Below are 17,870 nucleotides of genomic sequence, written 5' to 3' on the forward strand. Positions count from 1 at the left end.
TTCTGAGTCTTGCAAATCATTTTTACTCAGAAGATTTACAAAGAGGAATCTGAGGTTTGGAAGAGAAAAGGGAAGGAAAGTGACAAAATGCAAGTGAAGTTTTAAGTGAATCCTGGGAGGAGGCAGAGGAAGCTGACACCCACAGAGAGAGCTGAGGGTGATGGCTTGTGTCTACAGCAACGCCCAAACAGCAGCGCAAATTGATGATTACTGAGGGCATTGTTGGGGCATTAGTGGGACCCAAGAGGTGGATATTACCAACTTCCAGCCTAAAATTAAAAAGACATTGAATATTTGGGTGACAGTTTAGATATAGGAAAAAATGCCTCTTTGTGTGTGTATTCTGTACCAGGAAGCAGATAGTAGAAATCCTAAATATCTCATTCAAATGCCAAGGAATAGTAATCCCTCAAGGCTTCTAGAGAACAAGGGGTGTTAAATGGGAGTTAATTTGTCATACTCATGACCCTTATGACTAATTTAAAATGTAAGATTTCCATAACAGCCTTTTTATTTGTGAGAGTCTCTCATCCTGGTCCTCCCTATCATTTTCTCACAAGGAGCTTCTGTTCCTCATATGTAAATTATCCTTATCCTACAGGAGGGGGTTGTAAAAACCTGGCTCAGGACAGATGGGGAAGAATTTGTGTATTTTAGTGCCCCTGAATTAGAGCATTATACTTAGGCATAATTGTTACTGACTAAACAAGAAAGTAAGATGTTAATCCCTAGCAGATATTTCCATTGTTAGAGACTTCATATTTTTAGAAATCTATTGAAAAGTATAAGAAAATCCCACAAACTTTCAATTTGGAGTTCCCATTAAATGAATAACACTGCATATAATTAAGCTCCCAAGCAGGTTTAAGATTTGGGAGATATGCAAATACAGATCACCATGTATTCATTCACTATTTGGTAGTCCCTCAGAATGGATTTCAGTGACTCTGTTTTAAGAACTCTTAAAATTCTCCTCCCATTTTTTTTTTGGCAGAGAGCCAATGAAACATTAAGCTATTAGTTCATTTTTTTCTTGCTTGTCCTGCAGTAGTTTATAGTGCACTGTGTTATTGAAGAACAAATATATGAACATATCTTGGAAATATTATTTGTCAAGCATTAGCTCAAAGATCTTTACTGCCTTTACAGGCAAAAATAGCTCTTTTCTTTTTCCTTTTGCAGGAGAAAAACCCTACAAATGTACATGGGAAGGATGCACATGGAAGTTTGCTCGGTCTGATGAACTAACAAGACATTTCCGAAAACATACTGGAATCAAACCTTTCCAGTGCCCGGACTGCGACCGCAGCTTCTCCCGTTCTGACCATCTTGCCCTCCATAGGAAACGCCACATGCTAGTCTGATCGCCTCTGTGTCCTGCCTCAGCGTGACTCCCCACTCACCTGGCTCTCTCTCTGTCCTGCCTCCCATTATCTAACACATTTTTTACATGTACATTTTAATTTGATTCAGCTGGTCTGAATCTCTGAATTTATATCATCCAAAACTTCCATATGGTCAGTAGTAGATGTTCTCTAATCTTCCCTCTCCTTACCACGGGTCAGACCTAAAGAATGTGAACACTTTTTTTTTTTTTTTTTTTTTTTTTTTCCTGGGGATGCTAAGCAAACCCTTCTTATAGATACGTTTAATGTAATAAGAACAAGGGAACATGTAAACTAACATAACCAATTGTCAGTTCTCCATGTATTCCTCAAAAGAATGTCAGAGTAAATGTATTAGAAATACAGTATCCAGACTGCTAGTCCTTGCCAGAGACATTCTTACCTCTGCCCTGTGATATTTTATGCTTGACAGTGAAAACAAGGGTGGCCCCTTGCACCAGTTAGCTAGAAGTACAGCAAGATTTCAAGCTAGTGCAGTCACCTCTTCCATCATCCTTCACAAATCTTGTCAACCTGGATCTTAGACTTCATCTGAATCAAGTTCTTTGCCCTCCTTTGTGCCTGCAGTTCATATGGAGGTCTTTGCCACCAATGGGAGATGAGCCCTAACTTTGGATCTAGGTGGGTGATGTGTAGTGGTTCAAGGGAGGAGTGCTGTGCTTTCATAGCATGGAGTCGGAGGAGAGGGCCATTGAGCAGTGGGGAGCAGAAGAGGCAATTCCTCCTGGGCTAGGGGTTGTCAATGAGGTTTGAACATTTTGTTAGCTGTGTGCAGCATTCCCAGAGCTTCAGTCTCTGTGCATTCTCAGCTTTGCAGAACCATGCTGCAAAGCCATATATCGATGGGGTTATCCATGCAACTATCTCCATTCCTACAATGTCCTTAATATGAGATCATTAAACATTGATAGTAGGGACTCTGTGGAATATTGGCCCAGTAATGGTAAGAAATCTTTTGGGTAAGAGTATGGATGGTTCTTCTTTTACCCAATCTGCTTATAGCTTTTTTTGTAAACAGGGAAATGTTGAGTGGTACTTGTATTCCCTTATCAAATTAATCACATAGCTTTTATACAGAAACTCTTCTGTGTGAGCTGTAAGGTGCCAAATTTGCTGTCACTTGTATTCATGACACATCCCATAAAGCATCTGCTAATGCTTTCAGAGATTGATTCAATTAAGACCTGAGTGACACTATTTGTAAATATAACTAGTTGTGAAGCACACATACCTTTATTTTGGGAATTTATGAAAAAATATAGAAAACCACAGATCAGGGATTCATATATGTAGCTCAAAAATTCCCAAAAGTTTACTGTTAGAGCTGGCAGTTTCCTATCACTATTTCAGTGTCAGAACAAACTGAAAATAATGGCTCGTGTTTATGTTGAAGATAAATAGCACCATTATTGGGGGAAGTTATTCAAAAGCAGGCTTTTGAGCACCATAGTCTAGATGCCAATAAAAATAATTCATACATAGAAATGTCATTGGTCCTAACTTTGAAGAAAGTGAGCAACAATAGTTAAATGTGGGTGCATATAACCAAATTCCCCTTCATCAAGAATGGAGGAGAAGAGAGAAGAATGAAATCCTGAAGATTCATCCCAGCCACAACTCAGGATCCAACACAACTTTAACTGGGAGGAATACATTGTTTGGTCATTTTTAAAACATCTGTGAATGAGTGATTCCGGAGGCCTGTGAATTGTGTGGGGAGCTTGCTTTGATGGCACTATGTTAATAAAAGTTGTAGGGACTGTGCACCTAAGGCTAAGAGGTCCCACTCATCCGCCCTGTGAACCAGCTGTAAAGAAATGTAGTTGAGAAATGCAAAGAAATGTGTTATCTTGGCACTTGGGTTTGATTTTCCTTTTTTTAAAGCACTGCAAAATTTCTTTAGGATATTAAAACATCCTAATTGGGCTGTTTTTTTTTTTTGTTTTGTTTTGTTTTTCAGCTAAAGGTAAAGAGAATTTTTTTTTTTAGCTAAAGTTTTTCTTTTTTGCAACTGTGACATAAATTGAGTGATAAAATGGCTCTTTGAAAAGTAGATATTGTCTGTATTGTAAAAGCTTAGTCATATTCATGGCAAAGTGTTCATTTCTTGAGATGGTTCTTTCACAACACACAAGAATCAAGATGGAACGCAAGGAAAACACTTGTTTTTGTTTTGACTGAGGTAACCAGTTTATGTGTGTTCCAATCCATAGAGAAGTGGGGAAAGGGTGAGAAAGGATCAGATTGATCTGGGATCAGCTTGGAGCCTGAGTTCAGCCTCATGGGCATCTCATGGAATTGATGCATTTGCTGTGGCATATTTAAATTTTGTTCAAAAGATTTTAAGCAAGACCTTGCAAAGACTCATGTTACTGTTCAGCTTGCTTAGATTGTGTTAACAGTTCATTTAACAAAGATCCATTTTAACTCTGGAACAAAAGCAACCCAGAGCATCCACGCTCTATTCCCATGCTGGTCGATATGCTTTCATTACCAATTGGCCCTTACCAAACTTTTCTTATATATATATTTGTATTTTACTATGATAGTTGAGAAATTTAGCCTCTTAGTCATTTTTAGCTGTTATTGTGGAAGACCTCAAATACAAGATTAGATGCCCTTGAACATGTTTTAATGATGTGTGTCATGTTACTACCAATGGCGATTTCAATCGCAATATTTTAAATTGATGAGAATGATTTGTAAACATGAAGTTGCTATTATGTAAATTCTGTTTGTTATAGAGTTTCTTCAGTTGTTACCCAAGTGTCATCCTGGAGAAGTCAGAAGAATCAGAATCCATTGTATTTTAGAGTTATGTGAATCTACATCATAAATGGGCATTAACATTCTAAATTGCTTGGTTTGGAGACTGTTAGCAGCATAGCTATATTCAACTAGGGAGATGCTAAATACACAGAAGTTTCAAGAGACTTGGAACAGAATTACAGGGGAACTATATATGTATATGTATATTTTATTAAACACCCATCTGCACTATCAGTATTGCACTAATGTGGAATTTGAAAGACTTTTTTGCTGATACTGTATATCTGCGTATCATTCCTGATTAGATTGTTTTAAAGACAATCTGAAAGATCTAAGGTTTTAAAATAATTTGGTTTGAAAATACACAGTTGTCTTGAAGGAATTGCTGTCCTACATGAAGTTGCTCCAAGCTGTGTTTATTCTCTTCTTGGTCAAGGTTAACAATTGCTAAATGATCGCAAATTCACCTAAACAATACATTTACAAAGCCATCTTTACATGCATTAAACGAGGGCTACAACAATATTGTTTTACAAATACTAGCACTTTTTTTCTGTTATGTACTTAGTGTTAGAGGGTCAAAATAATCTTTCTGCTTAGCATCTCTTAAACCATACCTGCAAATATAGCAGGATTATTACATTTACAGTACTTTAATACTTGTATAAACTATGCAGAAATTTTTAATAAAGTGTAATATATTTTATAAGCTAATAAGACTGAATGGGTAAAGGTTTTTAGCATGCATTAGTATACTTGCAGATACTGAAACATTTTGGTAATCTTTCTTACTAAAGATGTGAATGTTTAATGTACCTTCTCTGTTTCTACTCTGTAGTCCAATGGGAATTCAGTAATGACATTTTGTCATGTCAAACTGTGAACATAAATTTGTACTGTACAGTCCTCATATACTATATACAGTATGCAATATATATTATATACTTGTTAATAAAACCATCAGAATATTAAATGTGATCATGTGATTACTTCATATGCAGTGATCACTAGAACAAAAGTTACGGAGCAATTTAAGAACCCTCGCTTAGAACTTTACTTACTCTGATGGGCAGTTATTGTTGATGGAGAGACAGAAAAATAGATCTAACTGGAAGATGAACTAACAGAATTAACTCAGCCCTCAAGCTGTGTCCCTGGTTTTCTGAAAATAGCCAACAGGAAGTCTTCTAGGCTGAAATCATAAAACTGCAGACAATCCAGCAAAAATCTACAAACTCACCTAGTTGATTCTTGAGATACTTTGTGTATTTGTTGTTTATGACCCCCTGTCTGCTTCCAAAAAGAACTTGCAGTGTATTGTATTAAAAGACATATGTGTATAATACTTAAAACTTTTAGAGTAAAATATCAAGACTCTCATGTTGGGGAGTGGGGAACGAGGAGCAGAACAGTAATACATTAAAGTAAATAATTCTGGATAAAAGTATTATTTTTCAAGCCTTTAGTAACCATGTCCATGGACACTGCATTCTCCAACATCACATGAAGAAGTAGTAGTTTCCAATAGGGATTTCGAGTTGAATTTTTGTTTTGTTTTGGTTTGGTTTTGGTTTTGGTTTTGGGTTTTTTTTTTTTTTTTTTTTTTTTTTGAGACAATCTTGCTGTGTTGCTCAGGCTAGAGCGCAATGTTGCGATCTCACTGCAACCTCCACCTGTTGGGTTCAAGCAATTCTCCTGCCTCAGCCTTTCAAGTAGCCGGGACTACAGGCGCACGCCACTGTGCCCAGCTAATTTTTGTAATTTTAATAGAGATAGGATTTCACCATGTTGGCCAGGCTGGTCTCAAACTCCTGATCTCAAGTGATCCACCCACCTTGGCCTCAGAAAGTGCTAGTATTACAGGCATGAGCCACTGCACCCAGCCAAGGATTTAGAGTTCTTTTGTTTAAGGTAAATGTAATTACCTCTCCTCTTCCCTCTGCATCCCTGCAATGTAATTGAAACTGAGGCTAGCTTGTTAGACTTCAGCAGTTGTCCTCCAGCCTGGATTTCATTTTAGCAAAACACAAGGTAATGTCTGGCCAGCACTTCCCACATGACTTAGTTTCACAGGTTGGAGATGGAAGAGGTTTGGGAGAAGACTAAGTTCAGCCTTTGGGGCGCTCTCCAGCCTTCTCTGGGGAGAGCTTCTCTGCTTTTACACCAAGGTAGTTAACTGCAAGATCAAAAGCAAGTGTATGTGACTATAAATCCTAATGGAATACTGGCTTGAATTAGTTCAGTTGACTGGCTGTAATCCTTCCACTACATTTCTTTTTCTTTGTCTTTTTTTTTTTTTTTTTTTTTTTTTTTTTTTTGAGAGAGAGTCTTGCTCTGTTGCCCAGACCAGGGTGCAATGGCACATTCTTGGCTCACTGCAACCTCCGCCTCCCAGTTTCAAGCAAGCCTCCTGCCTCAGACCCTCTAGTTGTTGGAATTACAGGCACGCGCCACCATGCTCAGCTAATTTTGTGTTTTTAGTAGAGACAGGGTTTAGTGGAGATGGGGTTTCGCCATGTTGGCCAGGTGAACCACCCGCCTCAGCCTCCCAAAGTGCTGAGATTATAGGTGTGAGCCACCGCGCCCAGCCAATCCTTTCATTATATTTCTTATGCATGACTTGACACTTGCTGAGTTCAAAATAAGATCCATCCATGGCCGGGCGCGGTGACTCGCGGCTGTAATCCCAGCACTTTGGGAGGCCGAGACGGGCAGATCACGAGGTCAGGAGATCGAGACCATCCTGGCTAACACGGTGAAAACCCGTCTCTACTGAAAATACAAAAAACTAGCCGGGCGAGGTGGCGGGTGCCTGTAGTCCCAGCTACTCGGGAGGCGGGGGCAAGAGAACGCGTGAACCCGGGAGGCGGAGCTTGCAGTGAGCCGAGATCGTGCCACTGCACTCCAGCCTGGGCGACAGAGCGAGACTCCGTCTCAAAAATAAAATAAAATAAAATCCATCCTTCTAGGAAGAATTGTTACAAGCTGGATTCTGCCCAGGTAAATGATCAGGATGGTAACAAATGTGGATTCTATAAGAAACTAAATTCTTTGGGGGAATGGTTGAACAAAGTTAAGATGTTCCAAACAAAAAAAGACAATACATAACCACTGCCCATTACAGTCAGCCCTCTATCCATGGGTTCTGCATTTGCAGATTCAACTCAGGGCAAATAGAAAATAATCAGGAAAAGTAAAAAACAACACTACAATAATAATGCAAATAATAAGAACACAGTATAATAGCTATTTACATTGCATTTACATTGTATTAGATATAAGCAATCCAGAGAGAATTTAAAATATACAGGAAGATGTGCATCAGTTGTGCAAATACTATGCCATTTTATGTAAGGGACTTTAGCATTTGAGGATTTTGGTATCCCTGGGGGTCCATGCGTACTGACGATGACTGTATTTTAAATGCTATTGGGTTAAGAAAGCAGGATTAGGAGGCTTGCTGGGGGCCAAGTTATCAATTGTAATCTGAAAGAGAAGAAATGGCTATGTTCAGGGAAGGATGGTGCTAAAAGATAAACTTGGGCACATTAAAATCTTAAAAGAGTTTATTTGAGCAGACAGCAATTCATGAATCTGGCAGCACCAGTTGCAAACAGTTGCCTGATTCAAAGAGACTGAATAAGCTGTTCTCAGAAGCAAAACAAATTATTTGATGGTTGAAGTTGAAAGTTGTAGTTAGAGGTTAGTTGGCAGTTTCTGATTGGTTAAGATTGTTTCCGTAGGCTGTGATCATTCACTCTGATTTGGGTTTTTGTTTGCTTACACAGGAACCCAAGGCATGGGAGCTGTCTCAGCCTAATGATCTCCCAATTTAATTATCAAAACAATGGATTGAGATGGTAGTAAATACATATACACATAGATGTAAAAGTTAAACTACTAGAGACCTGACTTGCCAGTGTGTGCACATAAAACTCAACAATGAATTATTCTTCAAGTGTACATTCATTTTAAGAATGTAAACGGAACCTGTTACCATTTCCTATTGTCTGAGCAGATCATAGTAACAATAGTTAGTAATAGTGCAGTATTTAGAGAGAGTGACTCCGAAATTAGAATAACATGTGCTATAAATTAGAATTATTTTTAAACTTATGGGGAAGTGGGAGGTTGAGTCTCACCAAGTCCAGATATGCTTATTGGTTTGAGAGCTTCTGCTCATTATATCCCTGGTTTTGCATTCCCTACAGGCACCCTGAGTGGTGGGGTTAATAGAAAACGGAAGTTGGATCTTCAGCTCCTGGATCATGGCTATTTCACACTGCATACACTTAATGCATTCGGTGTTTCTTCCTTTTCTCATGATTCAGGAACTCCATCAGTCTATAGACTTGGTGTCTAAAGAACTCAGAGAGGTGGCTCTTGGGGACTTTCAAGCCTTGCTGATCTGCTCCAGAAGAGATATCACCTCCTGCTGCAAAGTACAAGAGCTTGCCTGTCAGTTACACACTTCCAAAGCTATGTTCATGCGATCTCTCAACTAAAATAATATCCCGCCCACACATTCACCACCAGAATGAGATCCTCATGGCTGAGCTGAGACTTGCTCGTCTTTGTGAAGACATTGTTAGATGGTAGTTTGTTTCTGAACCAAGCTAGAGTCCACTAATCCAGTGCAATAAGGCCAAACATCCACACCAAGGTTTTGCAGCAGGAGAAAGGAGGGCATTTATTTGCAGGGTGCCAAGCAAGGAGAATTGGGCAGCTCATGCTTAAAACCCAACCTCCCCCGTGATTTTTAATTAAGCAAGGGTTTTTAAAAGCAAAGGTAAATTTCAGGAAAGCAAAAGTTATAAGCAAAATCATAAATGTATCCATGGAGTTTATACATTGGTTTGGCCTAAAAAGATGGGATATCTTGAAGCAGGGCTGTACAGGTCATAGCGAGATTCAAAGATTTTCTGATTTGCAATTGATTAAGGAAGGGAAGATTTATCTGAAGACTTGGAGTCAGCAGAAATGAATATTAGGTCTGGCCCATGGGCGTTACTTCCTCCAGGATCCTCAGGAAGAACTGTAGAACAAAGAGCTGTGGTCAGAGCTCAATCCTTAGTACTCCCTTATCTGAGATCTACATGCCAGCAGATGGCATTTTCCATTTGGTGGAGTTCTGGGTTTCTGCAAAGTAACTGAGGGACATGAGTTAAAATGTTATCTTTAGTTTCTACAGGGAACCAAACATCTTGTAACTCTAACTTCCTTGGCTATTGTTTAATGCTACTATTACCTTCTTGCTTATCAACTTGCTCATGTACTTCTCATGGCTAGCTAGGTGCCTGGAATTCCCCTTAAAGAAACCCAAGAATTTCTTTTATTTCCATTCTTGAGGGTCCAACAGGCCCCTGAGGGAAGCTGGTACTCCATCTCAGTTTATGGAATAGGCGAGCCTGAGTTCTGCTCCTACCTCTCGCCCTAACCTCTCTCTCACCCCTTCACAGTCAGCTAATCACTTCTGAGGCCACTTCTGGGTCTTTTCTCTCCTGTCCATTGCTATTGAGCTCCTGTGTTTCTCACTGGGGCTAGTACAAAAGTGTCTTCACTCTCTCACTTCAATCATTCTCCTCCACCAGCCACCAAAGCCATCTTTCCCAAACTAAGAGCTGACCATGTTATTATGCCCGTCTGCTTAGAATCCTTCCATGGTCCTCACTGTACTGAAGCTGGTTCTTCTTAATTCAGCCCTACCCCATTTAAAGCCTCATCATTCGTCATTAAACTTTTGTTTTCATTTTCCTGTTTTTTTTCTAAGAACCTTCGAACACTTCCCATACTCAGTGAGTTTGATGGGTACACAAGGCATTCAGGGAGATACCAAACTTTTACTCATTTGTCAAAATCCCACTCAAAAGTTACCTATTCTTTGAGTTTTCTTTTAATGAACTCCACTCACCCTCTCTGCAGAGATAATCTCTCCCTACTTCTTCTTCTTCTTCTTTTTTTTTTTTTTTTTTTTTTTTTTTGAGATGGAGTCTCGCTCTGTCACCCAGGCTGGAGTGCAGTGCCGTGATCTCGGCTCACTGCAACCTCCACCTCCCAGGTTCAAGCGATTCTCCTGCCTCAGCCTCCTGAGTAACTGGGATTACAGGTGCACACCACCATGGCTGGCTATTTTTTTTTTTTTTTTTTTTTTGTATTTTTAGTAGAAACGGGGTTTCACCATGTTGGTCAGGCTGGTCTCAAACTCCTGACCTCATGATCCACTCGCCTGATCCTCCCAAAGTGCTGGGATTACAGATGTGAGCCACCACACCCAGCCCTCTCTCCCTACTTCTTTCTGCAGCCACATAATCCTTGAGTTTCCCTCAATTTTCAGCACTTATCACCCTGCGTGGTCAGTCCATCCAGCTGTCTCCTTCCCTCCCTAGATCTCAGATCACCCTAACATGATTCTCTTCTGGGTGTCCAGTGTCCAATCCCCAGCACCAGGCACAAAGCATGCCTGGGTGTGTGTTGGAAAGTGTGCTAGGGAAGGTGTGTTGAATGAGCAAATGGGCACTAATAGCTAACATTAAGTGAACACTTACTAGATACCTTGCACTATTCTAAGCAATTTGCAGACATTAATTAGTTTAATTCTCAACACTGTAAAGCATGTAACTATTATCATTTTCTTTCTACAGATGGAAATTGGGGCACAGACAGATTAAGTAATTTACCCAAGGTCACAAAGATAAGAAGCAGAAGAACCAGCTTCAAATTCAGGCCACCTATACCCAAAGCCTGCTGTCTTAACCATTATATGGGTCTCTGGCCTGGGTGCATGCTTCCTCTCAAAATTCAAACCAGGTGTGCCATGGGTGGAATTTTTTTTTCATACTTTTACCATACTGAGTCATCTGCTGGGTTACCCTCTCCCTCCCTCCCAGGCCCCATTTATCCACCCCTTCACTAGAAAAATACTGCTAATTCTTTAGTACTTGCAAAGACAGAAATCCCCAATGGGTAAAGGAAGGGGGAAATTTACTGGTTTCTATAAATAAGAGGTTTGAGATATAGAAATACATTTATTTGTATATATGTATATATATATATACATGTATGGGATTACACCTGTAATCCCAGCACTTTGGGAGACTAAGGCAGGTGGATTGCTTGAGTCTAGAAGTTTAAGACCAGCCTGAGCAACATGGTGAAACCCTGTCTCTACAAAATATACAAAAATTATCTGGGCATTTCATACATATATATGTATATATACACACATATATACTTATATGTATATGAATATGTATCTACATATGTATATGTATATATGTATATGTGTGTGTATATACATATATATATATATATATATACACATATATATATATATATATACTTTTTTTTTCTTGGAGACACCATCTCACTCTGTTGCCCAGGCTGGGGGGCAGTGGTGTCATCTCAGCTCACTGCAACCTCTGCCTCCTGGGCTCAAACGATCTTCCCACCTTAGCCTCCTGAGTAGCTAGGACTACAGCCATGTGCCACCATGCCCAGCTAATTTTTGTATATTTTGTAGAGATGGGTTTTCGCCATGTTGCTCAGGCTGGCCTTGAACTTCTTCTGGACTCAAGCAATCCACCTGCCTTGGCCTCCCAAAGTGCTGGGATTACAGGTGTGAGCCACTGTGCCTGGCCTCGATTTATTTTTTTTTAATGTCAGGTGAATTGTATCATTTAGATAAAAGTCATTCTTTTTAATGCACATTCAGTCATATCATTATAATGAAGACATAGAACAATTCCATCCCTCCTTAAAATTCCCTCGGCCTCCTTTATATTCACCCCGTCCTCCAGGCCTATTTTATTTCCCTGTACTTTCACCTCTCACATATGTGTGTCACCTTTTTGAGTCTGGTGTCTATTGTTTCACATTACGTATTTGAGCGTCAACTATGTGGTTACATGTATCAGTAACTTGTTCCTTTTAATTATTGAATAAGGATATACAACAATATGCTTATACATTTACCAGTGAAAGAATGTCTGGATTATCTTCAATTTGAGGCAATTATGAATAAAGCCACCATAAATATTCATGTACAGGTATTATTAACCTTTTTGTTCAATTTTTGGGTTTTGTGTTCCTTGCTCTTGGGTAAATACTTAAGAGTGGGATTGTGAGATTGTGTGCTAAGTAAAGATTTAGCTCTTTAACAAATTGCCCTGCTCTTTTCCAGAGCAGCTATGCCATTTTGCATTTCCACCAGCAATGTATGAGAGTTCCAAGCTATTCTACAACCTCACCCACACTTGGTATTGTCAAGTGCTTTGTTTTGTTTTATCCAACCAAATAGGTGGGGCAGTATCTCATTGTGGTTTTAATTTGCATTTCCTTCATGACTTAGGATGAGCATCTTTTCATGTGCTTATTTGCCAGCCTTATATCTTCTTCAGTGGAGAATCTCTTAAAATCTTTTGCACATTTTGTATTGGGTTGTTTGTTTTCTTATTATTACATTCTGAGAAGTCTCTGTACATTCTAGATATGCGTCATGTTTTGCTCATATTTTCTCCCAGTCTGTGGTTTGTCTTTTCATTTTCTTAACAGTGGTTTTTCAATAGAAGACATTTTTAATTTTGATAAAGTTTAATTTATCAATTTTTTCTTTTATGAATCATAATTTTTGTGTTCTATCTAAGAAATCTTTCCTTAACCCAAGGCCACATACATTTTTTTTTTTTTTTTTTTTTTTTTTTTTTTTTTTTTTTTTTTTGAGACGGAGTCTTGCTCTGTCGCCCAGGCTGGAGTGCAGTGGCCGGATCTCAGCTCACTGCAAGCTCCGCCTCCCGGGTTCACGCCATTCTCCTGCCTCAGCCTCCCGAGTAGCTGGGACTACAGGCGCCCGCCAGGTCGCCCGGCTAGTTTTTTGTATTTTTAGTAGAGACGGGGTTTCACCATGTTAGCCAGGATGGTCTTGATCTCCTGACCTCGTGATCCGCCCGTCTCGGCCTCCCAAAGTGCTGGGATTACAGGCTTGAGCCACCGCGCCCGGCCCTAGGCCACATACATTTTCTCCTCTTTTCTCCTTCTAGATTCCTTATGGTTTTAGGCTTTACATGTACATCTATGATCTATTTGGGCTTAATCTTTGCCCATAGATATAATGTATGAGTTAAGGTTCATATATATGTCCAATTGTCCCATCACCAATTATTGAAAAGACTATTCTTTCTCCATTAAATTGATTTTGCATATTTGTCAAAAAATCAACTAACCATATATGTGTGAGTCAGTTTCTGGGTTCTCTGCTGTGTTTCATTAATCTATGTGTCTATCTTTTCACCAAGACCACACTATTTTCATTACAGTCGCTTTACAACAAGTCTTCAAATTAGTATGAATTTGCTAACTTTGTTATTCTTTTTAAAAATTATTTTGGTTGTTCTAGCTCCTTCGGGCTTCCATTTAAATTTAAGGACCAGTTTATCAGTCTTTCAAAACAAAAGCCTGCTGGGATTTTGCTTGGGATTACACTGAATTTATAGAACAAACGAATTTTTCAATGTAAAAACATGCTCTATTACTCCATTTATTTGAGTCTTTGATTTCTTTCATCAGTGTTTTATAGGTTTTGTATACAGGTTATGGACATATTTAATCAGATTTATACTTAAGGTTTCTGTTGTTGTTCTGTGCAAGGGATTGGATTTAGCAGTCATAGAGGGACAGATAATAAGTCCTGGCTTTGAATGAGATGGAGAGTTAAAACTGAGACCTTCTACGTAAATAGTTGAACATAAGCAAACACAAAACACTTCTGGAAGAACATACTTAACCCATGACACAGACAGTTTTCACAGAGAAAGCTCTACTTTGATTTAAGTTCACAAGCCAAGCTAACAAAACTCATAAACATACATTATAAGCAAGAGCACAGATGCTGCAAAGACCACAACAAAGAAATTCCTATGGTAGAACTGTCAGAACACTATATTTAAAGACATGGTAGGATTAATCAAAGCCCTAAGAAAATGGTTATCTGGAAAAGGGTTCCAGCCACAATATTAATGAATGGATTCATTCCACACTATTCCTTCTGCTAATTGCCTCCCAAAGTGCTGAGATTCTGGGATGAGCCACTGCACCTGGCTGACTATAACAGTTAGATAAAAGGGGTCTAGCCTACAGAGCCATTCTCTTCCTGGTCTTTTGGGCAATGGGTGAGGGGGGTGCTGCACTTCTTATGGTGTTTACCTGGAGTATAACAGTGGTTTGTTTTGTTTTGTTTTGTTTTTTAGATGGAGTCTCGCCCTGTCACCCAGGCTGGAGGGCAGTGGCGCAATCTCGGCTCACAGCAACTTCCGCCTCCAGGGTTCCAGCGATTCTTCTGCCTCAGTCTCCCAAGTAGCTGGGACTACAGGTACCCGCCACCATGCCCAGCTAATTTTTGTATTTTTAGTAGAGACGGAGTTTCACCATATTGGCCAGGCTGGCCTTGAACTCCTGACCTAGTGATCCACCCACCTCGGCCTCCCAAAGTACTGGGATTACAGGCATGAGCCACCGTGCCCACCTCTGAGCTAGGTATTATTATTTCTGTTTTACAGATGACACTGAAGCTCAGAGAAGCCAGGTAACTTACCCAAGATGTGTTTCTTTAAAAAAAATTTTTTTTAATTAGAGATGAAGGATCTTGCTGTGTTGCCCAGGCTGGTCTCAAACTTCTGGGCTTAAGCAATCCACCTGCCTTGGCCTCCCAAAGTGCTGGGATTACTGCACATAAGCCACCGCATTGGCTTTCAATTGTAGAGTGAGGGAGAGGATTATAGAGAGCAGGGAGCAGAAGGAAAAGATATTTTAAAACCACGTCTGAAGTCCCTGGCTCATCTCTGGGTAGCCCAAGCATCAAACTGACCAGAATGAACACAGAAGAAGCTTTGAGAATTGAACTACAGCGTGGAATATCACCATGTTTCAAACTGGCCTCTGTGCACAGTGTGGCTGACCAGAATCGTACTACAAAGCTTCAAAAATTAAGTTAACATTCAAACCACAGCCCACAAAAGTGGGCCAGGATGTGTGCTCTAAATCTAAATGGGTGGATGGCCAGCTAAAATAGAAGATTTAAACAGGAACCAGAGTCTCATAACAGTACACACAGAGTTTCTAAGACATAATCCAAAATTACTCAGCATAGCAAGAACCAGGAAAATCTTACCTTGCATGAGAAAAGAAATCAGCAGACACTACCACTCAAAGGACGGAAACATTGGAATTATCTGAAAAGGGTTTTAAAGTAACTATTATAAAAATTCTCCTAAAAGCAATTGCGAACCCTCCTGGAACAAATGGAAAACTAGAAAATCTGAGCAAGAAATACAAGACACAAAAAAGAATCAAAAGGAGATTTTAGAACCAAAAAGTATAATATTCAAAATAAAAAACCCACTGGATGGGCTTAATAACAGAATGGATGTTACAGAGGAAAGAGTATTATAAAGATAGATCAATGCAAATTATCCAATCTGAACAACAGAGAGAAAAACAGACTGAAAAAAAATATGAACACAGGCTAGGTACCCGTAGCACAATAACAAAAGATCTAACATTCGGAATTCCAAAGGGAGAGAAGAAAGTGCAGGGCTAAAAAAATTTTGAAGAAATCATGTCTGAAAATTCCCCACATTTGTTGAAAGATCAAAAAAACTACAGATTCAAGGTCAGCAAACCCCCAAAAGATTAAACTCAAAGAAACCCCTAACCAGATATATCATAATCAAGTTGTTGAAAACTAGACAAATAAAAAAAAATGAGGGGTCAGACATAACTTGTATGAAGCATGGTATTGAATTTTTACATCTACAACTAGATAAATACTAAATACTAGAACTGTAAGTGGTTTTATTTGTATCAAAACATTTAATATTTTATTTTTGCCAAAAATTAAATAAAACTTCTTAGCTTCTCCCTCTGCCCAATCCTGTTCCCCTCACTTTCATGCAAGACTTCTTTATTGCAGATGTTTTTCCCCCCTTTAAACCACCTGCATGCAAATCTCTGTTTCAGAATGTATTTCCAGGGAACCTGACCTAAACATGTGCCCACTGGCACAGAGGCAGAAAGAAACAGCCCCCTGTCTCATCTCAGATGTCGGTATAGTGAGACAAGCAAATGGTGAGCTTGCTGATAGATATTATTATTAAATGTACAAATGTGTAAATAAATTTATAATTTATTTTAAATAGCTTTGATTTCAAATTGTAGATATTTAAATACATAATGGTGTTTTTTCCTTGTATTCTTGCCCCAGGTCCCACAAATATGTAGAGTAAGTCTGCCCTTCCTTCTTGATTTCTATTATATTTTCTAGTTTCTCGTATAGAGGAACATTATTGGTTTTATAATATCATCTTGTATCTCGCAAACAGGCTGAGCTGTCTAATTAATTCTATTATTTTGCCTGATGATGCTATTGGTTTGCTGTTACTGTTTTTAACACCTGTAATAACTCCAGTAATAACTATTTAATTTTCCCCCAACGCCCCCAATCTTCATATCTTTTATGCTTTTCTCATTTCTTATGGTATCTGCTAAATTATGCAGCACCATGTTAAGCATTAGTAGCGACCATCTGGCATCCTTGTCTTATGGTGGTCTTCATGGAAGTGTGTCTAAAATGGCTCCAAGAAGCATGATTTCTGTTATACGATTTTTGTCATATAACCTCTACTTGGGTAAAACTGGCTCCTTTCCTTTTCTAGTTTTCTGAGTGTTTTCATGTAAATAGGTACTGAACTTTAACAAACGCTCTTTCTACATCTATTTAGATACATTTAGGATTTTTCTCCCTTAGACCATTAATATGATAAGTGACAGTGATAGATTTTTTTAATGTAGAACCATCCTTGCATTTCTTGTATAAAGCTTGCTTGTACACAGAATATATAAATACATAGTTTTAATAAAATGTAAAATTTGGCTAGTTGATGTTTTATTTAGGATTTTATATCCATGGGAATAACTGAAATGAGCTTGTAATTACCTGATCAAGGTTTCATTAACTTCATAAACTGTGTGCAGACGAATGAAGACCAACCAGATGAGAACAGACAAAGGCAATTAATTCAGAGCTTGCTAGTAAGGGAGTCGGCCACCAGCATTTGCATTTTGACAGAGATTCAAAGGCAGGGAAAAGAGGGAGAAAGCTTCAGAGCAGAAAAAGGGAAGGCTACAGGTAAGCCCTTGTTGGAGGCTGTTAGCCTGGGGAAGCAGGTTAACTCAAAGCAGGGTATCCTATGTGATTGGTTAGGGTGCATATTTAGCTTTATCTGGTTGGTCCTAGGTGGAAAGCAGGAATAAAAATCAGGGATGTTGGCTGGGCGCAGTGGCTCACACCTGTAATCCCAGCACTTTGGGAGGCCAAAGCGGGCAGATCACCTGAGGTCACTTCAAGACCAGCCTGGCCAACATGGTGAAACCCCATCTCTACAAAAATACAAAAATTAGCCAGGCATGATGGTGGGTGCCTGTAATCCCAGCTACTTGGGAGGCTGAGGCAGGAGAATCGCTTGAACCTGAGAGGTGTAGGTTCCAGTGAGCCAAGATCGTGCCATTGTACTCCAGCCTCGGCAACAGAGCGAGACTCTGTCTCAAAAAAAAAAAAAAAAAAAAAAAAAATTAGGGATGCTGTCAATTATTAATCAAGTCCTGGCTATTTTGGACTGATTGTTACAGGGCTTATTGTTTGCTTCC

General features: G+C 39.2%; 1 protein-coding gene across 3 annotated transcripts in view; it reads left to right on the forward strand.

The window, feature by feature from the left end:
• Positions 1-5,148, forward strand: part of KLF3 (Kruppel like factor 3) — a 37,551-nt gene extending 32,403 nt beyond the window's left edge. For all 3 annotated transcript variants that reach the window (XM_030921300.1, XM_030921309.1, XM_030921317.1), the window contains one exon: positions 1,183-5,148. In XM_030921300.1, the coding sequence (XP_030777160.1) occupies positions 1,183-1,364 (182 nt within the window). In that variant the 3' untranslated portion in view covers positions 1,365-5,148. The remainder of the gene's footprint in view (positions 1-1,182) is intronic.
• The last annotated feature ends 12,722 nt before the right edge of the window (positions 5,149-17,870 follow it).

The sequence above is a fragment of the Rhinopithecus roxellana genome, chromosome 2 (genome assembly GCF_007565055.1).
Source record: "Rhinopithecus roxellana isolate Shanxi Qingling chromosome 2, ASM756505v1, whole genome shotgun sequence".
NCBI classification, from domain to species: Eukaryota; Metazoa; Chordata; class Mammalia; order Primates; family Cercopithecidae; genus Rhinopithecus; species Rhinopithecus roxellana.